This window comes from Canis aureus, chromosome 37 (assembly GCF_053574225.1).
Source record: "Canis aureus isolate CA01 chromosome 37, VMU_Caureus_v.1.0, whole genome shotgun sequence".
In the NCBI taxonomy this organism is placed as follows: domain Eukaryota; kingdom Metazoa; phylum Chordata; class Mammalia; order Carnivora; family Canidae; genus Canis; species Canis aureus.
In genome coordinates, this window is record NC_135647.1 from 9,421,898 (window position 1) to 9,445,070 (window position 23,173).

Sequence of the window (23,173 nt, forward strand, 5' to 3'; positions counted from 1 at the left end):
TATGTATGTGTGTTATAGATATGATATTTTTCTACCTCCAGATGATTTTGCCAAAGTGTATTTGTACAGAGCTCTACTTAGCATTTTAAAGAAAATTAGGTGTTACTATGAATCAAATATATTCTTAGAAATACAGAAACTAGCCTAAACGATTTTCAAGTTCACATGATCTGAGATAATCTTTGATAAATAAAAGCTAGTTTAAGTTTGTTGGTTTCATAAAGCGGGTGTGTCTTCAAAATTTGTCAACATGAAAAATATCATAAGATAATGGTTAGCTGTTTAATGTCTAATCCAAACCTAATTGTAAAAGCAAGTTATTAAATAAATGTAAATAGGAAAATTTTCTAAGTTGGACTAAATAATAGATATTTATTGAATATGTAAGTCATTTAAAAATAAGATAAGCATTAAATGACAAATATGTATATTTTACTTTGGGCTTTTAATTTTTCATAGAGAGACAAGAGATATTTAGGTTTATTAGTAAACATGTGTTATGCTAATTGAAAAAAAATTTTTAAGATTATTTATCTGAGGGAGACAGGGAAGGGGCAGAGGGAGAAGGAGAAAGCCTCAGACTCCCCACTGAGTACAGAGCCTGAAGTGGGGCTGGATCCCAGGACCCTGAGATCCTGACCTGAGAGGAAATCAGGCATCAGACACTTACCTACTAAGCCACACGGGTGTCCTGAAATTTTTATTTTAAAGAAGAACACACTTCTAGAAATTATGAAATGTATTTACAAATTGCTACTCCAATACAGGATGCTTATATATGATAGCTCACAATTGCTTGCTTCTGAGGTTTCTCTGGAAAGATAGCTAAGATTACTAAAGATTACTAAGAGTTAAAATTTATAATCCATATGTAAAAATAAAATGCTAGAAATAATAAAAAATGAATGAAAACAATGTATGTGAAGAGTAGATTAGGAAAATAGTTTTGTTTTTTTTTTAAATGAGGAAAGGCCTGAAGGACATGAAGGAGTTTGGTTGGTTGGTTGGTTGGTTTTTGGTGAAGAAAAAGGAAAGCAATTTTGTCCTGAAGTAAAATAATTGTTCCAGAAAAAGAAGAGAAAAAGATACAAAAGTTGAATGGATATGGAAAGTGGTAGAAGGTTTGTGGGAGAGGAATCTTGAGAAAGGAATTTTATGTGTGGTTGAGTCTAAGACTGGAATGGATTTCTTTAAGCTACAAAAGAAAAAAAAAGGAGAGTTTTAATATCAAAAGTACACTGCTGTAATATTTGAATTTGGTTTTCTGTTAGATTATTGATCTGCTTTTAATAAGAAATTGTAAGCAAAGTTTTTTTCTTTATCTTTAATGTGATCTGCCTTGAAAACCGAGATTCTGTGTTTTGTCTTTGTCGGGTCTATCGTTACTTAAGAAAACTGAGTCTTCTCTATTAAAAGAGTTAAAATTTTTTTAAAAAATGAGTTAATATTTTTTACAGCTATGTAACTTTTTGTACATGTTAAATTTGATGGTAAATAAATAAATAAGAGGTGATGCTAAACTTTCTATAGGGGATATTTGTATGAAATTCCTAAAATCTCATAGGTCTTAGTGTAATGATATCAGTTATAATTTTAAAAAGTATGGCACAGAAATAACCACATTCCCTTGTCAATTGCATTATAATGAATTCTCATCAGATCTTTAACCATGGCCACTTTTAAGTCTTTGGCCATTTACAGACAGCTATTGCTTTCATCTTCATTCTTCTCTGAGAGCATTTACATTGAACTATGAACAGAAATACTCCATCTTCAAAGAGATTCATGGAAAAAACCCTGACAAGTACTCTCTAATGTAGGTTTCTGAGAACTTGAGGATCACGACACCAAACTGGGTAAGAATTTCTAAAACTCGGGGGATCCCTGGGTGGCTCAGTGGTTTGGCGCCTGCCTTTGGCCTAGGGCATGATCCTGGAGTCCCGGGATCGAGTCCCATTTCGGGCTGCCTGCATGGAGCCTGCTTCTCCCTCTGCCTGTGTCTCTGCCTCTCTCTGTGTGTGTATGTGTGTCTTTCATGAATGAATAAATAAAATCTTTTTTAACAAAAGAAAGAATTTCTAAAACTCTGATGGAAAACTGATTGATTCATAAAGCTGCTAACCTAAGAAGCAAAGCAGGAATCATTACGAGGGACTGAATGACCTGATGAAGATGGTTCTAACATTTTTTAAAAGATTTTATTTATTTATTCATGAGAGACAGAGAGAGTCAGAGACACAGGCAGAGGGAGAAGTAGGCTCCCTGTGGGGAGCCTGATGTGGGACTCGATCCCAGGATCACACCCTGAGCCAAAGGCAGACACTCAACCCCTGAGCCACCCAGGCACCCCAATGGTTATAACTTTTTAGGATTTCATTTAAAACACTGCTAGTTCTTTAGCATTTTGTTTTCAAGATTTAAAGGACCCCTTTCCTCTTTTAAGCTCTCTGTAATTTACAGCAATTTGGTAGAGTGTATCTTTGCAACAAAGCTTGAAACGTTTACGTCCTTCTCCCTACTTGATCCCTCCAGCATTCAGAAACTCTTATAAAATGTTCTTACTTTCATGACATTATATGTGCTTGCATAAGTTCAGTAAGAATCTGTTTTCCTTGAACAAGGCCTTGGCTCGGCTTCCTAGCCTCCAGAGACTTGAAAGTCCAGTCTGAGGATTCCTTATGAAAAGCTCCAGCAAAGCAGGTTTAAAAGAGCCTATGTGGTCAATCACTATGCTTACTGCGGTTATATAAATAATCAGGACAAGTTTATTGAAACTAGACTTAATTTTCCGACAGATAAGACTTACTGTGGTTATCTTTGATGAAAATTAAGATGATTTATAGAGAAAAGTTATCTGATATTTATGGATATCAGATTTGGAGTGGCTCATTGTCTTTGAGGTTTTATGTTCTACCTATAAACTGGGCTGAACTCTGAATTTTCCTAGTTTCTCCCAACATTTGGCTAGAGCTCTCCAAGAGCTAACATTTCCAGTTTTCTCCCACTCCTTTGTTTTGTAATTGCTATGGAATTAAAACTGCCCTTTCCAGAAACCATGGACACTAAAGCTGGGCTACTTGATAAAAACTTTAGAGACAGCTCATGGGTGGGGACAATCTTCATGCCTGTTGCAATGTGGCCACTCAGAAAAATCATCCAAAACATTCACATTGCACACCTGAAAATCAGACAGATCACCACTGTCTGCCCCTGCTCCATCTGAAGATGCTTACAATCCAACGTCCAGAAGTCCTCTCAATAGGTTGCCCTCTGAACTCAGGAACCAGTTTTATAATCTGCTTGAACTATTAACCTTGGTTTGCCTTTTATTACCATAGAAATGGCTCTCATTAAATTACCTGGTTGCTCACATCATATAGAAGCCTCATTTAGGTGGAAGCCCACCTGCAGTACCACCTCTTAAAACAAAACATCCTCATGTTCATCCTGTCCTAAGTAATCATGAGGACATGTGACTGCTAATACATCGCGTTGTGCCTATGGGAGTTAAGTTCAAAAATTATAACCCATTTGAATTATTTAATTGGCCAAAGCTTGGCTCCTACGAACCTCTGCTCAAGAAAACTTTTCAATCCTTGACTATTATTCTTTTTATAGTGATCATATCAACTTCTCCAGTCTGTTCTGTATTCTCTAGGGCTTTAAACATCCGTCAGCAGCCACTCACACACCAAATGGTATCCGTCAGGATCAGACAACTGGATGAAATCAACAATGACCACAGAAGTGATGAAGATGTTGACTACATCTTGGCCTGATGATGCAACTGCACAAAAACATCAAATGTGTGGATTCTTCAGCCTGACAACATCAACGGTTGTTAACAGAGTAACATCATACTGTTGGTAGTACTCTCAGCCTACTGAGAGAATGACCAAAATGGGGGGGGGGGGGAGGATTTAAAAAATAAAAATAAATAGAAACCAGTCTTGAAAAATTCCCTGAATTGCAGTTTAAAACCAGTTGAGTCATACAAACAAAGCTTAATTTAGCTTATTTTGCAAGACTAACTTGACCTGGGTCATTTCTTGCTTATATGTCTGAAAATCATATGCAACACTTGAAACTACCTCCTAAGGTTGATATGAGGTGACCACTGACAAATACATTATCATTTAAGGGAATTTTAATATTCTAACCAATCTCTGTGAAGGATAGACACTGTTTTCTCACCATCTAAGCTGGTTTATAAAAACTAACATGGAGATTCATTCCATATTTTGGCTCAGTGAGTGCTCCTTGTTCACAAATTGTCTTTTTGGTGTGTGCTCAATAAACTTTTACTAATCATTACTTGGGTGATTCATTGGTCTTCTGCTATTTCCGAACTTTGACAACTCAACGCGGCTTGTAGATACACAGGACCACAAGGAAGGCACGAGAAAGAATTGAATTCTGCTTGGAATCAGCGAGCTTGGAAAAGAACTCTGAGCCCCAAATGACAGCACCTAGTCAATACGTTGATCTTGAGGGTCAGCATCTGCCTGAGGCTCCGGTCCTGATCTCAGGGTCCTGGGATCAAACCCCGCTTTGGGCTCCCTGCTCAGTGGGGGGGTCTGCTTCTCCCTCTCCCCCTGCCTGCCACTCCCCGATTGTGCACACACACTCTCTGTTAAATAAATAAATCTTTAAAAATAAAAATACCTTGATCTTAAGCCAGAGAGATGCCGAGCAGAGAGCTCAGCTACATCATGCCAAATTTCTGATGTACAGACACTGAGGTTAATAAATGCATTGTTTCAAGACACTGAAAAAAAAATTAAAATAATGCTAAGAGGTCCTGTGCTGGCTCGTGAAAGATGTTTCTAGCTTTGCCACTAACCCATCGTGTGACCTTGTGCCATGTTATCTAGCCCCTGAATCTCACCTCTCCTCTGTCATTGGGGGTAGGGGGACATAATACTACTACTTGCTGGAGTATTATGAAGAGCAAAAGAGACTGTGTTTAAAGTACTTTGCATACATGACATTGTGTAAATGCAAGTTTTTACAGCAAACTCCCCCCACCACCAAAATCACTGTGTTGATATGAATTTTGCCTTTTCTCTCCACATAGCTCCCATTTTCATGGAGCATACAATTAGATAAATATTTGTCTGCAAAATATTTTTTTATGGAAAAACAACAAAAAGGAATTTTTTTAAACCTAGAAAGATATTATCTGGAGAGGTCATTCCTCCCTCGATCCACATTCACAGGCTTGAAATGTATTAGCCCCATCTTCTCCTTTGGGAACAGTGTCTGGCTGAAAACTTGCCACCCACACAGCCACAGCACACACAGCGCAATGGTTCCCTTCCTCACACCTCCTAAAAGGCAATGTCCTTCTGACACTTGTGATCTCATCTGGCCTGAGCCGGGATAATGAAATGACATTGTGGATAAGCAGTTGGACCTAGACCACACCACCAATCAAGAGCAAAGTGACACCTGGAACTGCAGTCATCTTACAGCTAGCTGGGTGTAGGTCCCCTGATCCTACACCATCTGGACTCATGGGGGGAGGGGGGGTGGCAGGGAGAACAGAGGACACTGCCTGCTTGTTCTGTGCCAATGGTGACATCAGATTTGCCAACCCTCTCTCGACATTCTGTTCACGTGCCCTCGCAGTGCCAAAGTCCCAGGGCCAGGCTTGAATTCGGGACACATCACGGAGGGCAGTGTGTGGATTTCTGGACTTGTTTGCTTTTGGTTAAACAAACAAGCTTGGCTTCAAAAATTAAGTCCAGACTGATCAATAATCAGAAGTCTTACAACTCGAGAAAAATTTCACGTTCATTTTATTTGGAGGCATTCAATAGCATTAATGTTAACCACCCACCCATTCCTCCAAAAAGAAGATATGTTCCTTCGATCACACTAGATCATTAAGGAACTACAAATGGTGAACATCAGACTTCATTCTCATCTAAAGTCTGAATTCAGTTTCAACATATAAAAAAAAGGGGGGGAAACTGATAAAATTGTATTGATAAAATTGAAAAACATAGAGGCAGAACATGGAATTCAAAGCACAACTTCTTTAAACACGTTAGGAATTCATTCAATAAATTCATTATTTAGTGCCCCATTTCTTGCTTTTGAAACTGCCAATCGAAGGACTGATTTAAAGATTGGCCACATATACACAAGCTGGTTGTGTTAAAAGGAAAAGATTTGGATTTAACAATTGCTCTGAGGGTTGACTGTAAACATTAAAGGAACCTGTGAGAATATACTTTATATTGTGGAGAAGAGACAAATGTGTTGGCATCTGAAATAAGGACATGGACCCACCTGTAATTCTAGTTCCATTGTTTGGAAGACACACACCACGGAGTGATTTCTTCTCCTCCTCCACAACCAGGGAGTGACTGGGATTGACCTCAGGGGAGGCCATCTGCCCCAGTCACATCAAAACACAGACTCTAAATGATCATTTGAAATAACAAATTATTCTTACATATGCCTCCACCGATGCAGATCATTGAGAGGGGAGTTCATGCTCTTGGAACTCACAGATACAGGACTGAGGCAGGATCAGAATTCCTAACTAATGAAAGCGTGAAAGTATTCTGAAGGAGTCTCATATTCTTTTTTCTGGCTGCCACTCATCAGTCGTGTCACCCTTGGCAAGACAGGAACATAAAACCACTGCTTTCTCTATGAAATAAACATAATATCTACTCCATTTATCTCATATGATTGTTCTCAAAAGTTCTTTAAAAAACATATGTAAAAATATATGTCAAACATTGTAACTGCTATTGAATTATTTGATGAAGTTCATTTCTTTCTCATAACATGGAGCGGGATACTCTCTTTAGGGTCAAAACATACATTATCTAACAAATGAAAATAATTGAATTTCAGAGAAACCTGATTATAATTCTTCAGATTCACTAGGCTCATGATTTACATGGCACGGAGTTTGCCAGTTGGGCACTGATTAAAATCACTGCTGTATAAAATGGTTCACTCAATAATTCTTCGGGGATGCAAACTCAAGCTTAGCAAACAATGACACTTAAAAAATGAAATAATGTTGACATTCTAGGAAATGATTAAGCAAATTAAGAAGCCATACCCAAAAAATCTTTTAATATGATCTTATTGATTTCCTCAAAACTGAGTGATGAGACTACGGAATTTGAATCGGAAGGTCAATCCTAAGTCTTTGTCATCAGTATCCTACTGCAGCCAGATAATGGTCAATGAAGAGGAACCAACACAAGAAGATAGGAATGTGAGCTTTCAGTTTTGCAGAAACACAAGTTCTAGTTGGTAACCAACTTACAAGGCATTCAACCTTTGGTGAGTCCTGCCTTGAATACTAATCAAATGGAAATGACCTTAACGCTCATGTAATTCCCTTAACTTTCTTAACCAGGAAATTAACATTCCTCCAACAGACTTGTGGAAGGTTAGAACTGGCCATAGACAGCACGTAGTCCAACCCTCATTTTAGAGAACTAATGGCTTTGATGCCTGGCAGCAGCATTTTTTATTAGAATGATCAAAGACCTCAGTTATTGGTTACTTCTCTGGATAAGGACCAATGCCTGTGCGCTGACCGTGTGGAATATCGTACACACAACACAAATGCCTGCAACAAGTGAAGGCATTATACTTCCTCTCATTTTTTTTTAAGAAACAAGATAGCAAGAGTTATTTGCATAAATTGGTATCACAGATTTGGGTGCTTTCTGTAAATTCTGAACCTAGGAATTACTAGTGTTTGGGTGGTTCCTGGAGGATAAAATTGAACGTGTCTAGAAACATGTAGCACAACAAAGGTTTGCCACACTTGCTTTCCTCCTCTGCATTTATTGGGGCTACAGAGACTAAAACAGCTATTTCCCTCTCAAATAATCAGAAAAAAAAATACAATACAACAGCAATTTCTTAAATACATAACAAAACTTTCTGGATCTTGAATCAACATGAGATGTAACAGCCTACAGATATCATTTGACAGCTTTATAAAATGTCATTCATCTAAGGCATTAAGAAATTGTCTTCAGAGTGACACATATATACACGGTTCTATATACATAAAGGCATCCATTCATGAACAGAAAGTCAAGCACTGTGTAGAGAAGGGTTAAATAACACATATTTAGATTCTGAATAGTTTTTAGGAGACAATTTGGGGTTCCAAGAAACAGTGATTTACATTCACATAAACATGTAGATTTTCAAATCTAGATAGGTAAAGTTTTCATGATGAAGGATATATGAAAATCCACACTGTGAATTCTTTGTTTTTCAAAGGCTTCTTTATCAAAATAGAGATTTCAAGTCCAGAGCAAACACCCATTGCGTGAACAAACAGAATGCACACGATTCTATGATCTGCTTCCACAGGCCTTTCCCCTTTGCCTCCCTACCCCATAACAAGAAAAAAAATTCCCAGGAGGGTCAGCAGCTAGCTGTTGTGCCCTTATATCTTCTAGTGTTTCTGGATGAGGGGTGGGAAACGGGGGTGGGGTGGGGTATTACATCCAGATTACAATCTAGTGAAGGAGTTTCGATTTCTATTTCAAATAGACTATATGCTCCAAGAACAAAGATTTTTGCCATGACATCCAAACATCATCATGTAGAACCATATTACTTCCTAGGACAGAAAAAGGATCACTAGGAGAAGATAAGGCTGACATACAGAGGAAGGAGACAGGTTGAACTCTCTCCCTGGCCAATTATCTCAAAGGAAAACATCAATCTCTATTACCCAAGTTGTCGGCTATCTCCTTTGTAAACAAAGTTTCTACCTCAGCTTACATCTTGTCCTTTGATGGACCAGAGACATATAGGTTAGACCCACTAACCTGTTCCTGTTGATGCTGACAATCTTACACAGGCCAATTCATGTGCTACAGAAGGAAGAAGTTACGATTTTCCAGGCACTTTTCAACATTTAAAAACTTAAATCCAGTTGTTTAAAGTCTGCTTCACAATCAACACCCTATTCCTTATCCTCTACAAATAAGTAACTGATTCTGTTACAGTACCTTTATGAGAAGACAAGTTCCTTCAGTTTTGCCAAGGAAACAGTATGGATGTCTTTCTCTACCTTTAACTCTAAATTTAGGACCTCCGCCTCTGATAACACAGGATGTTAGGTTATTCGAAATCAGCCCCTGTTCAAAGATTCTTTGCAGAATCAAGGTCAGAGAGTTCACTCTTGCCAGAGTACATTGCCACAACAGACATTCTTGATAGAAAAATTCAATTTCAGCTGAATCCCTGCGATCCCCTGAGCAGTTATAAATGCCCTTTGCTATACTGAGGCAGTGTTAAGACAAAGCAACTTATTCAAACTTATGTACAACTTCTATTTATACTAATATGAAATACATCGATAGAAGAGGGTATTCTTGTTCTGAAGTGTTTAGAGTTTCAAAGGAAAATAAAGACACTTAAGATTGAGAAATTTCCAAAACATGATTAAAAATGTTTTTGGTTGGTTGCCATTCAAAAGTTTTCCCAGAGTTCTCATCTAAGTTCTATACAAATGGTAAATAAAAATGTACACGACCAAGAGATGTACTATACATATATCAGATATCATTATGTACGTGTGAACCAAAGTTCCTTAAGTATACACATCCCCACTTAGGATACATTCCGTTACATCGGCAAAGCATCATTCTTTAATAATAGATCCAGGATAGCAGCAATTTCATAACCTAGTTACCCAGTTACCTCGGGAAAAGACGATGGGTTCGGACAGTCCCTGATGCAGTGTTGCTAGTTTCAAGGAGAGCGCTCTATGAGCATTCTACGTGGTCTCCTGAAGCACCAGGCTACGTTGCTAATGGCAATTATGTAATCCTGTCATTGGAGAAAAAGTTACTGTCTTTTCAAAACCCGTTTATTCAAAATCTGACCGATGGATATGGGAAACATAAGGTCGCAATAAGGCAATACCAACCCAAAGCATCTATGATAAAGCATTTACGTTTTATCTCTTACATTTTTTGTTGTGTTATCAGTGCTTTGTACACACAGGAAGTATTTGGATTGCCCTGACCAATGGTGAAAGAGCAATACAAACCTTTTCTGAAAGAGCAATACAAACCTTTGCTGAAAAGAGAGCTGCTCTGAGTTATGTCTCAAAATATGTAAATAACTTGATTATCAGTGTTTTTACAGACAGAGATGGCATGACATTGTATTAGGTATTGTTTTCAAAGAGTTATGTTTATGAGTGTAGACCTTTGGGTAAGTTATGAACTTGCAACCAAAATTCACATATATAATATGCAAACAACCCTTTAGGTTGATTTATAATAAACCATATTAGTCCCAGAAGGAAACACAGAATGGCTTTGAGGAAACATTTATTTTGTGTGTACCACTGGATATACTCAAGCATGCCCAATGGATGGAAATTCTAGGTAGGCAGCAAGTTACACAGATTCTTGGTGTACACATGGACTCTGATACTCACTCGTGGTGTGTACTTTTAGGTCCAATTCTCAATGTGCTGGGTGCATGAACACAGAGCTCAGGAAAGGGCTCTGGTACCTATGATGAAGGTTTTTAACCTCTGCCACTCGACCCGTATTTCACATAAAATAATCCTGTAGACCACAGCTACTGGCTGTGGGAGGAGAGTTTATCACGTTATCAAAGTTGCTCTTGCCTAAGGAGAGCCACTCAATCAGGCCACATTGTTTTACAGGCTGCAACCCTTTCACACTGGGAAGGGATAACTTCCTGTGCACAGCAGTTTCTCCTGCTTGAAGCTGAGATCATACATGGAGAAACCTATTGTGTTCCTGCCAAGTCACCGTAGGAATGCCGGGAACAGCACACCCAGTAGCCTGCAGAGGCAGCACCGACATATCCACTCCCTAAGATCCGCAGCCTGCTGTGTGGCAATTAGGACAATTTTCCCTTAAAGGGTATTATCCTTTCCCTCCTACAGGGGTGGGGTGGGTTTCTCCCCTGTGATGGTCAAATCAACACAGACCAGACTCTGGCTGCTCAGTTACGATGCGTGTTGCCAATTATGACAATACATTAATTCTACTGAACGTTCACTCAGGCTCCCTGGATGCGGCTGGAAGTTGGAACAGTCTAGTGGGATCCTCCGGAGGATAAAATGACGATGGGTTAGTCCCTTCTCAGCAACCTCAAAGCTTCCCGACATGCTCCATGGACACAGCCTAGAAGGCAGAACTCAGTTGTCTTTACACAGGAACACACCCACCAGGCCATGGCCTTTTCTGATGCCAAAGGCAGGCAGGCAGGCAGGCAGGCAGGTGAGTTCAAAGTCTGGACACAGAGGCACTTTCAAAGTTTGGCAAGGAGGAGGCAAGTTCACTAAGTGGGGGCTTGATCACTGTGCTTCTCTTTATAACCCTAGATGTCTGTGGCACATGGACATGAGTGGAGTCCTTTAGGTTGTAGATGGATCATGCGTCTTCTTCTTGCCCCGACAGGACTTGCAGACACAACAGATTATACACGGGGAAGCCAGGAGCAGCAAGGGTGAAGTCACCAAGGCAATGATGCCCAATCCCACCAGAATCCCCACCACCTGGAAATTTAGAAGAAAAGCCTACTTGAGCAGTTAAATCTTCCTATATGGATACTATAGCACCTGCTGCAGATTGAATGTTTTATCCGCCCCCCACCCAACACACAAAGATTCATATATTGAAATCCTAATGTCCAGTACAATGGTACTTGGAAAGAAGGCCTGTGGGAGGTAATGAAGACATGAAGGTGCAGCCCTTATGATGGGATTAGTGCTCTCCCTTTTAAAAATAGACCTCAGAGAGCTTGCTTCCTGTCCCCGAGTCCAGTACCATGTGAGGACACAGTGAGAAGGCAGCCATCTACAGACCAGGAAAACGGTCCTTGCCACAACCCAAACCACACTGACACCTTCTAGTCTCCAGAACCAGGGGAAATAGGTTTCTAATTTTCAAGCCACTCGGTTTATGGTAATTTATTCTAGTACCCTGAACGAAGACACCACCGCAGGCACATAAAACAGTTCCAATTATAGGAACTTTTGGCCAATGCCCAGCAATGATCTGAACTGGATTTAAACCCAGGAGACAGCGAGGACTAGATTGGAGGTGAGAGGAACAAACTGGACGCTAATTTGAGCTCTGGCACAAGCTCCGTGTAATCCCGAATTGTTGCTGTTGGCTCTCTCTCTACCCGGTCTCCTTGACAGTCTCGTAGGGATGCTAATAACGATTACTAGGCTATTAACACTGACGCCCTTAAAAGGAACGTAGTCTTTAATAAATATGAAACACTATTAAAAATAAACCAGGACTCCCTTTGAACCTGCCACAGAAACACACAATGGCATGTACAGAGGGATCTAAGCCCCAGCAGGGCTCATAGGATTTTAGAGCACTGCCTTTTATAGGAAATACGACTTATGGGGCTTTAGGAAAGTGATTCTACTGTGTTTTTCAAGAGGAAAGAATATCTGCCTTCATTCTGCAGGTCACTGTTAATTACTTGGCTGCTCTGGGGCCCTGCCCCTGCCCCATGATCCCCAGGGGTATCATGCTCATGAACTAACTTTCGGCAGTTGCTTCATTACTATTCCCTGGCCCTGCCCCCAGAACTCCCCAGAAGCTCCTAGGCTGGGATGTGTAAGTAGAGAACAGGGTGGGAAGAAGGAACAGGTGGGCCTTGTGAGCCATCCCAAGTCAGTGTATCTCACACTCCCTTCAAGGGCAGGGTACCTGTGTTCGGTTCCACATCACTGAGGCTCTCGAGTGGCCCAGCTTATTCCTACATGGCCCTTTGTCATAATGTCTGAGGAAAATGTCATTCTGAAAAACAAAGACAGAAGTTTCGGTGAGAACGCTGTTTTGAAGTGAGAAATAAATGCTAACCACATTGGATCACCTTGGTGGAAGCAGAAGCTCTTTCAGGGAATACGAATTTCAAGGCCACGATCTTAGAATGTACCTCAGTACGTTTACAAATCACTGAGTGAAAACAGATCATAACCATCAAGACTCCTGACTGAGTCTAGAAAGGATGAGTGTCCTGAGCACTCATCTTTGAAAGGCGGCTCTAGCCCAGGTGTGCCATGGAACAAAGACTAGGAGTGACACAGCCAGCAGGCTGCTGCAAGAAACACGTGAGAAAAAAAACACTAACAGCTGAGCTGGGAAACACAGACGTGGGGAGACATGGGGTCCTAAGAAGGTAACGAACGATGGGAGGAGGAGGAGAAGTAATCGCAGATGAGGGGAAAACCACTGGGCAGAGGCAGGAACCTGGTTGAGAGAAATGACAACTGAGAGATGAACTTTGCTGGGAAAATGATGGCCACACTTTCAATACGAACTTGAGACATCCAAGCAGTACTGATTACAAAAGGCAGCTGATTACACAGGTGAGAATTTGGGGGAAAAGACTTGGGAATCATGTATATAGGGTGGAGAAAAACCGCAGGAGATGACATCACCCAGGGAGAGAGAATAGACCGGCAAAGGGGACGGTGAACATAAAACACGTAAGAATGGGTGAAGGAGGAGGAGCCTGGGGAAGCTCAGTAGGGTAAAGCATCCAACTCCTGATTTCGACTCAGGTCATGATCTCAAGGGTCATGAGATAGAGTGCCACACTCTGCACAGAGCCTGCTTAAGATTCTCTCCCTCTCCCCCTGCCCTCCCCCCCTTTTGCTCTCTTACTCTAAAAAACAGTAAATAAAGAAAAAGGATGGGTCGAAGAGGCACCTGGGAAGGAAACTGAGAGGTGGCCAGCAAGGTAGAAGGGAAACCAGAAGAGATGTCATCACTGAAACAGAGCCGGTCAAGATGTCAAAGGCAGCAGAGAATCTAGGTAAGAGGAGGACAAATATCCATTGGATTTTACTCAAAGGATGTCACTCAAAGCCTTGGAGAAACACAATCAAGACGGTGATGATGTGGCAAGCTGAGTGTATTTAAAGACTGGAGGTAAGAAAGTGTCAACGAGAGGTGATGATGCTGTTTTGAGGCTTGGCTTCTAAGAGGAGAGAGAGAGAGAATGGGATAAGGGAGAAATGTAGGCTTGAGAATAGTGTGACTCATTTCTAAATGCGATACTACTGAATACACAGAGACGTTACTGCAACATGAAATCCTAGGAGAGAGGAGAGACAATTGAAGGGTACAAGTCTATGAGGTCCCCAAAGCAGAAGATTAAGAACATTTCATCCTCTGAAACACCAAGAATGAGGACCCAACTCGACACCTCAGCAAAACTAAAAAAATCACTTAGGTTTGGTCGCCTGTCTCAGGCTTGGCTCTTGGGCAAGCATCCTGCTCCCAGACGCATGCTCTGAAACTTTCCTATAAACAAAGATCAACACCGCCAGCTGACACAGAGCACTTGTCAAGAAAAAAACGTCATTACCAACAAGCCAGTACCCCTGGCTAAAACCAAGAAGATGAGATCTCAAAACACAATGACCAGAAAAAGATGCTTCAATATTAGAAGTCTGTGTATCCAGCCTTCTAACATCTGTACCATTTCAACTCGAGCCCCAGAACAGTCCAAGAAACAGAACAACGTGTTCTTTGCAACAGCATACCCCAAACATATTTCAGCCAAAGGATGGAGAGATTTGGGCACACATCTTTATTCCCTTACATCCTTGCCTCTTAAAAAGAACCTCATGGGCTCAGCCTCCTTGTGGGTATGAACCCAATTAATATTCTGGTTAAACCTGAAGGCAAACAGAAAAGAATCTTTTCCTTTGTAAAACATGAGGGGTATGCAATCAGTAAAACCACACCCAGGGTATCACACGTTTGGAATCATGATTGGTCTAATATCACACAGAATTGTAATTCAAGAGGTTATGAGAAATACAATTTAAAAAAAAAAATCAAAAACCTTTCTTTCGACCTGAGCTGCTGAGATTTTGAAATGTCTAAAATGTCAGTTTTCTTTCCCACAATTTATACCTCTGCTTGAAATACTGAGATCAGGCTGATTAAAATTCTTACTCACAGATGTCATCTGAAACAACTTACCTCATTTTCAGCTACAAATCACGCAGGTGGTGGCAGCACACGCCCCGTATTAACTGCACACAGACTCATGGAGTGTGTGATACTAAAACACCACAACTGCTTATCAAGTTGCAATGAACAAGGCGATTGAAATGACAAGTTGCGTGGGGTGCCGGGTGGCACAGTCGGTTGGGCATTTGACTCTTGATTTCAGCTCAGGTTGTGAGCTCAGTGCCATGAGATCTGAGCCCTGCACTGAGCTCTCAGCTCTGTGTGGAGTCTCCTTGAGATTCTCTCTCTCTCCTCTCTTACTTTCCCTACCTGTGCACAGGAGCACATATGTGCACGCACTCTCTCTCTCTCTAATAAATAAATCTTTTAAAAAGAAATGAGAGAAAATGAGAAAAGAATGTCCACCTCACCATGATGGAGGGCTTACCCTTGATGTGGACATATTTCAATAGTCCAGATTGCCACAACAGGGAGTTATCTATTCCTCTCTGTGACAGCACACGTGTGTTAGAATAAACACAAGCATTGGAGTTAAGACCTGCTGATCAGTCCTTCACACTATTTTTTACCTCTGAGGTCACCATGAGCCTTGGCACGAGACTGAATGAACTGCACCTGAACTGGGCAAGACGTGCTTCATGAATGGTGAGGGGAAAGGTTCACCGGGGCAGATCCCTCTGTCTGGGAAGGGAGCCACTGTCGTGCCAACAAATGAGGCGTGGTTATTTAAGACATCCTACTGATTTGAGTGGCTTTTTTCTTTAAGTTCAAAAACAAGAGGACAACCAAATTATGATAGGATAACGGCTCTCCTACAGATGCCTGTGGCCTAACCCCTAGAATTGGAGAACATGTTGCCTTCCATGGCAAAAGGGACTTTAGGAGTGTCACTAAAGAAAGACCTTGAGATGGGGGAGGAGGGCCTATATCACCCAGACCATAGCAATCTAATCACTGTATCACCCAGACATAGTCAACCTAATCACTGTATCATCCAGATTTGGCCAATCTAATCATAGGGTCCTTAAGCACTGAGAAGCTTTCCCAGCTGTGGTCAGAGGGAGCTGTGACAATGGAAGAATGGGTTGGAGAGATGTGATGTGCTGGCTCTGAAGATAGAGAAAGGGGCCCCAAGCCAACAAATGCAGGCAGCTTCTGGAAGCTGGAAAAAGCAAAGAATTGGATTCTCCCTTAGAATCCAGAAGAGAATGCAGCCCTGAGGACACCTTAATTTTAATCCAGTGACACTCACGTCAGATTTCCAGAGTACAGAACTAAAGACAATAAATTTGTGGTACTTTGACACAGCAGCAATATAAAATGAATACGCTGATAGTTCCTTATGTAATATAATAAAAGGAGACAGTGTCCCCAAAGCAGAAAATGTCCCTAAAACAAGAGCTTGCCTTTAAAGCTGTGCTGACACAGCTAAGGTACTCAAAGAGACATTTTATAGACATTGAAAGCAGGCTCAGAAAGTATCACTAAGAAAAATAAACTTCTTTTGCAGGACAAACATAGGCTCCTCACTATTTTAAAAGGAAAGCCTGTAGGATCCTGGTGGTGGCACAGATACAGTGTAGAGAAAGACCACATGAGAAGACACTTCTGGGTGGAACTTACATCCAGGTTCTGGAGACAGTACCAGCAAAACGTGTGCTTGCAGTTCTTGCACATCATCTGAGCACAGCCTTCGTTGCGTTCGATATAAACCCGACAAACTGGGCATTGCTTAATGGGCGCTTCTGCGTCTGTCCCAAAGAGGGCCCTAGAAACAGAAAGGATGAGAAATCATAGGGTGGGGATCCACTGCTGCCAGGGTTTTATTTAAAAGCTAGAACCACAAGAATGTACACACTAACCAGAGGTGGGGAAGAGTGGGTTGAGTGTAATTAATTAGTCACCAACTGAATTCCTAGGGCCCCTGATGGGTAGGTAGTGAACTCTTATCTGAGCTTAATTTACTTCCACAGAAGAGGGTGTGGGTAAAAAGAGGAGGGACACAGATTATTAGTCCTTCAGATAACTCACAACAAAAAAGAACTCTAATTTATTTCTCTTTGGCTTGGAGCGAATTATTTAATTGGATGTGCCATACCGGACTTAATTCATCGTTTTGCCAAATTATTATTTCATTCTCTGAGCATACGCTGTCTAAATCAAAAACACAAGAAGTCTGCTGCACAGTAGAAAAACTAGCTCAGGATCTGACATGGCATAGATAAATCTTTCCAGTGATCTGTTCAGATAAACAAATGGAAGTGGTCGAGGGAGGCAATAATCAATACTCAAAAAGAAATGCCCAGCATCATTAAAGAGATCTTCTCCGAAGGGCTCACAGCCTTAAGGGGCATAGACAATAATGAGAACGCGCTGAAGGAGAAAGGTTAGGGGAGCCAGAGCACAGCCTGCCCTTTAGCTACTGTTCATCAAAACCAGCACCCAGTGACATCAAGTCCATAAAGTGTGGTCAGATCCAAGATCAGATCTGGTATTCACAATAACATTACAGCAGTGAGACAGTTATTATTTTCCTTCTCTCCCCTCCACTTTCTTTTTTTTTCCCAAATAGAGAAACAGACTCATAGAGGCTGAGTGACACCCATGAGGTCCCAGAGATAGCAAGTGACAATGTCAGAACCCAAGTCCTCTCTCCTCTGGGATCTTTACATCGTCCTATGATACCTGCAGACCCTCCTGCCATGGCAGTGAAAGTGCAGAGGGTACTGGCTAAGAAGGGATGTGCCTGCCCTGTGCATTACATCTAGTTTTCTCTTGGTTTGCTTGATCTAAGATTCGAGCACAGTATCGTAGCCAGGTAGTGTTACTATTCCTGAAGAATGGTCCTACACACTCTGTGGCTGTGGGGTGAGTAAGCCAACTGGACTAGAACACTGGCATCTCTGTTCTTGCCAGTGCATAACAGCCAGAGCCTCAAGCAAAGCAAGGGATCAATCACAAAGGTCTCTGACACTGGGCCCTTCTACTGCTGGAAAAACCCTCTGAACTGAAAGGTACAGATTTAATTGCTTCTCATTGTAACTGAATCTGAACCTTGGCACCATCTTTGCAGAGCACAAAGTATTGAGAGATGTAGCCTTTTTCCTCTAGGACCTATGAATTTAGCACTGCACTGCCCTGAAGAGCTGCTGTTTCTATTGCAGTGCTCTGACATGACTGGCACACCTCACAAGCTTGCATGCAGCATAGTCAGGTAACAAAACTATTTCTTCATCACTCTGCAAGCAGGAAGAATGAGGTAAATCAATAGCAGGTGGTCATGACTCCTATGCCAATAACTGGACAAAGCCATGACTTCCTACTGAAAACCTGTGGACCATGCGCCTCTCCACCTGAAGAGAAATCCAAATCTATGCAAACAGTTATTTCATCATATCTGGGAGACTCTCCAGGGGTAAATAACTAAAATCCCCTTAGAAATGCTTTCCTCATTATTCTCTGTTCACAACTCACCAATTCTGAGACACTTCTCAGGGAAGTTCCACAGGGAAATAACCAATCTCTACATTCAATCACAAGATAACTCCTCCAAGCAACATATTTGGGGTTTCTGAGAAAATCAGTGAATAATCCCAAAGACCATTTCCTTTCTTACCCATGCTCTGTTGGCAGGACAACAGGCTGACTATCTCTACAGGAAACTTCTGCATGCCAAGCATCCTTGCAACATGAGCAGAACTTCAGGTGACAAGACGGACACTCCACCTGCACAGGCTGTCCGGGGTCACTTGATGCAACAGGGCACACCGTCTGACAGTCTGCGACAGGACACCATGTTCTGTAGGGGTCCAAGTGAACTTCTAAAGTATAAAAAAAGAAAATGTGATGGTCTATGTATCTTTCATACAGGCCTGAGGCTCTTTCCCCTTCATTTTTCTCTTTGACAGGTTGGTATTTATGGAAGATCAGTCCACCCAAGGGCAGTGATTTCTTTCTTTCCTTTTTTTCTTTCTTTCCTTTCTTCTTTCCTTTCTGTCCTTTCTTTTTCTTTTCTTTCTTTCTTTCTTTCTTTCTTTCTTTCTTTCTTTCTTTCTTTCTTTCTTTCTATTTTTTTTTTTTTTTTAGGGCAGTGACTTCTACTACTGCCTTCATATGGACCCAAACCTACAAGGTCACTGAGCCCTGCCACATTTCTCAAAATAGCTACTAATAAAATAGGCCACCACTGCCCTTATGAACAGATAGACAGTGTTCTCACTAACCAAAATTTGCAATTCTTTTGGAATACTTCTCACCTTTTAGCACTCCATGTATGCAAAATCTCAAGTCCCTGCTATAATTATTTTGGGCATTATCTTGGAGGAAATTTGGACCTGAAGGGTCTACCAAAGCCAAAGGAAAAAGAAAGTCACAATGGATTTTGTCCTTCCAGGCACCGAGAAATAAGTAGTGAGGTTTCTTCTATTTTTTAAGAGGGAACTGAAAGAACAAGGAAGAAATAAAACGGTTTAGGGACCAAGCAGTATCTGGCATGGCTGAGCCAAGAGATCAGATTGGCTGTCGATTTGATCTTCGGTTGTCCGACCATCGGCTAGTTAGAGACATTTATAAAAGGTTCACATGCTCTAAAAACAAAAGGTATGGACTTTCACACCCCATAAAGTGAGAGTCACTTATAGAATACACCAGCTACGTTCATGTGGCCTGGAGGAAAGAATATGGGGTTGGGGGTAACCCGACTATCATTCTATTCAAATGTTTACAAATCTTGTCCAGTTCCTCACTTTCTATTCAATAACAAATCTCATGTTCTTGTCTTATGATGTGACCTTTAAAGGAACATATCATGTGAAAATGGTATTATTTGAGGAGTAGACTAGCCCTTTTTTCTCTGAACCAAAGTGTTTTGCAAATTTTAAACTGATGAGATTCCAGTTTTAAATCTCCTAAGGCTTATGATTCTTGGAAATTTCCATGCAGGAGGCAAACAACCCCAAAGAGTGGCGCAAAAAGGAAATGAAGGCATTAAGTATGAGCTTAGTTTTAAAGGTAATAATTTTACAAATTCAGTACCAGGGGAAATAAATCCAAAATGTTCCAGCAAACACTGCCTCCATTAATCTCTCATCTAGAAAAGGCCAACAATCAGATCTATGATTATAGGTTTTCATTCAAAGAGAGCATCCTTATGTATATTTTCTTATCTAATAATTCTGGGAAATACAGGTTGATGGACCAAATAAAATCAGAAAAGGGAAGCCTATTATTCCCCAAGAGACCCCAAGAGACCCTTGAAAAAGAATCCCTAAAAGTTTGGGACAGGCTGGTTAGAAAGTCAAGGGGACAGTGACACACCATAGGCTCCAAGGTCCTGAACTTCTATTTCCACACCATTTATATATATTTTCTTTTTTTACAAATTCTTCTAACTGCTACAAACACTAAGTCCAAAGAAATGAAGGCTGGTATATAAATTAGAGCTAACAGGACAGCCCGGGTGGCTCAGCGGTTTAGCGCCGCCTTTGCCCAGGGCGGGATCCTGAAGACCTGGAATCGAGTCCCACATCTTGCTCACTGCGTGGAGCCTGCTTCTCCCTCTGCCTGTGTCTCTGCTTCTATTATTAATTTATAATAAATAAATCTTAAAAAAAATAAATTAGAGCTAAGGATTCCCACATCACATGTCTACTTAACCACCCCTTCTAAATCACAGTTTAAAAGACTGGCAATACAGAAGAGAAAGGAAAGGAAAGACACATATTATAGTTAAAATGCATAGCATCCCTGCAGATTACCTTAAAAAGATAAGACATACTTGTCTTAATTTTGGTGTCACAGAATCATCATCTTGTTTATTGCCGTGCTCTATTCACTTCATGGAGATGGCCTTTCTCTCTTTAGATTATAAGCAAGGGCTACTTATTTTGTTTAGATGCTCCATGACAGAGTGATGGGATGCTACCTGTTAATTTAAGGCCCAGTCATTGTTGGTTTTTCCAAAAGCTAGATATACTCCTCTGCCAACAACTGACTTACAATACATATACTACTCATACCATCTTGAATTGCCTTGCACTGGAATTTATTTTCCTTTCTCTTCCAGTACTCTCATCAACAGATGTACATAGCAAACTAAAATCATCCAATACCAGCCCTTGTATCAAAAGTATGTTATGATCTTTATTAGACTCTAAATCTCCACCCACCTCAATTAGGGCTCTCCATATTTGGAAAGACATCAACTTGGCAAAACATGGAACTTTACATGTAACACTTTCAAAATTAAACATCCTTTATGAAGCACCATTTAGAGGGCTGACAATGAAAAAATTTCTAACATTAAAATTAATAATTACCCTTGCTAGAACCCTACTTACTGTCTCCCTATACCTAGCATTCATTTCACCTTCCTGTTTCATGTCAGTCCTTGGATGAGTGATCTACATTGATTCTCATTCCTATCCCCTCATATCTTCCTTAAGTCTCTTAAATAAAGTTTTTATTCCCACTTCATTAATAGACTGTTCTCTGAAAATTAAAACTGCCATCCCTCTACTCATATCTAGCAAATGTTTCTCATTCCATCTTATATCTGATACTCTTATAAAGCTCTTCCATAAGATACTAGTCTCTCTATTTTCTTCCTACAACCTTCCATCTCCATTAGCATCAATATTGCTTCCTTTGGGCAGCCTTGGTGGCTCAGCAGTTTAGCGCCACCTTCAGCCCAGGGCCTAATCCTGGAGACCCGGGATCGAGTCCCACGTCAGGCTCCCTGCATGGAGCTTGCTTCTCCCTCTGCTGTGTGTCTCTGTGCCTCTCTCTCTCTCTCTCTCTCTCTCTCTCTCTCTCTGTGTCTCTCATGAATAAATAAATAAAATCTTAAAAAAAAAAAATACTGCTTCCTTTGGTCCCATCTATGGATGGTATCTAAGACTCAGTCCTAGATTTCTCCTGTATTTTACTTATTTACAGAACCCATGCTATGACTAAGTCTCAATCTTGCTTTAATTTGGACCATTCCAGACTTCTTCTTTAGACCTCTTAGGATGATATGCCTAAAAACTTAGGCCAATGTCTATTATTCATTGTTCATCCAACAAATGATCAATTTCAGGGACTTTTTAGAGACCCTGGGCTTACAGAGATGACAACAGAGGTTTGCTTCTCAGAAATCTCAGTGTGAAAAGGACAAGAGATGCTTACAATGAACAAAATGCAAAAAAACCCAACCAACAAACAAAAAAACAAACAATGTAATAACTGCTAGAACACCCTACAAGATGAAATAAATGAAATTAGGAATATCTGTGAGCAGCCCTTAGGGGTGAAGGTAAGGAATGTTTAATATCCCCAAAGTTTTTTTTTAATACAGAAATATTTTAATGCTTTTCTTATACAAGTATCCATAACGAAGTTTCCCCTTTTAATCAGCTCTAAAATCAGGAAGTAAAACTGGTCCTTCCTAATCAGGGTACCAAGCAGATGGCACATGCAGAGATAAAACACAAAGAGATTAAGTTAGAAAGAACCAAAGCACCACATAAACAGAGATTAAAAAACAAAAAACAATCCTTGGAATAGCAAGGGAAATTAGAGTCTCCTTCCAGATACTGGAATAAAGATTCTGTACTTAAGAAAACCCTGAGCAGGGAACGCCGGCAGTCACCTCCTACAGTGGGGTCTTGCGAGCAGATAACAACTACTGCATCTTGTCCCAACTCAGCATTCAGTGACATTACATGAACCAGCTGCTTGAGAAATCAGTCAGGGTGAAAGTAGTTATACCCCAGTAATTGGCAAACACTATAAATCAGAACCTTCCCATGCCCCCCTAAGTCTGTACGCATCACTGAACAGTGTCCAAATCGAGAGCAAATACTTAAATATATAAACCCTACTTCAACACAGTCAAGGTGGGGGGCACAGAGTGGGCAATTGAAGAACAGAACTTAGCACAAGAAGAAATGGAGACTACAATAGTGACCATTCTTTTATTTTTTTTAAGATTTTATTTATTTTATTCATTCTTTTAGCCGTATTTGCAGGCCAGTCTATTCTACTTTCTGAACATCCTGCATACAGACAGGTATTATACCTGAAGTAACCTCTCATGTCTCCCATGGGTACATATCTTGCTTTTTGTACATCTGTCTGGGATCTTCAAGTCCAATAAGAGCCACCCTAGAGGATAGGCAGGCTGTTTC

The 23,173-nt window shown here is 40.7% G+C and overlaps 1 protein-coding gene across 3 annotated transcripts in view; it reads right to left on the reverse strand.

Annotated features, from left to right (window-relative positions):
- Positions 1-7,807: 7,807 nt before the first annotated feature.
- RNF144B (ring finger protein 144B) overlaps positions 7,808-23,173 on the reverse strand; it is a 169,347-nt gene continuing 153,981 nt past the window's right edge. For all 3 annotated transcript variants that reach the window (XM_077886226.1, XM_077886225.1, XM_077886224.1), the window contains exons 5-8: positions 18,622-18,826; positions 16,629-16,773; positions 12,726-12,815; positions 7,808-11,551 (exon numbers count right to left, since the gene is read on the reverse strand). In XM_077886226.1, the coding sequence (XP_077742352.1) occupies positions 11,411-11,551; positions 12,726-12,815; positions 16,629-16,773; positions 18,622-18,826 (581 nt within the window). In that variant the 3' untranslated portion in view covers positions 7,808-11,410. The remainder of the gene's footprint in view (positions 11,552-12,725; positions 12,816-16,628; positions 16,774-18,621; positions 18,827-23,173) is intronic.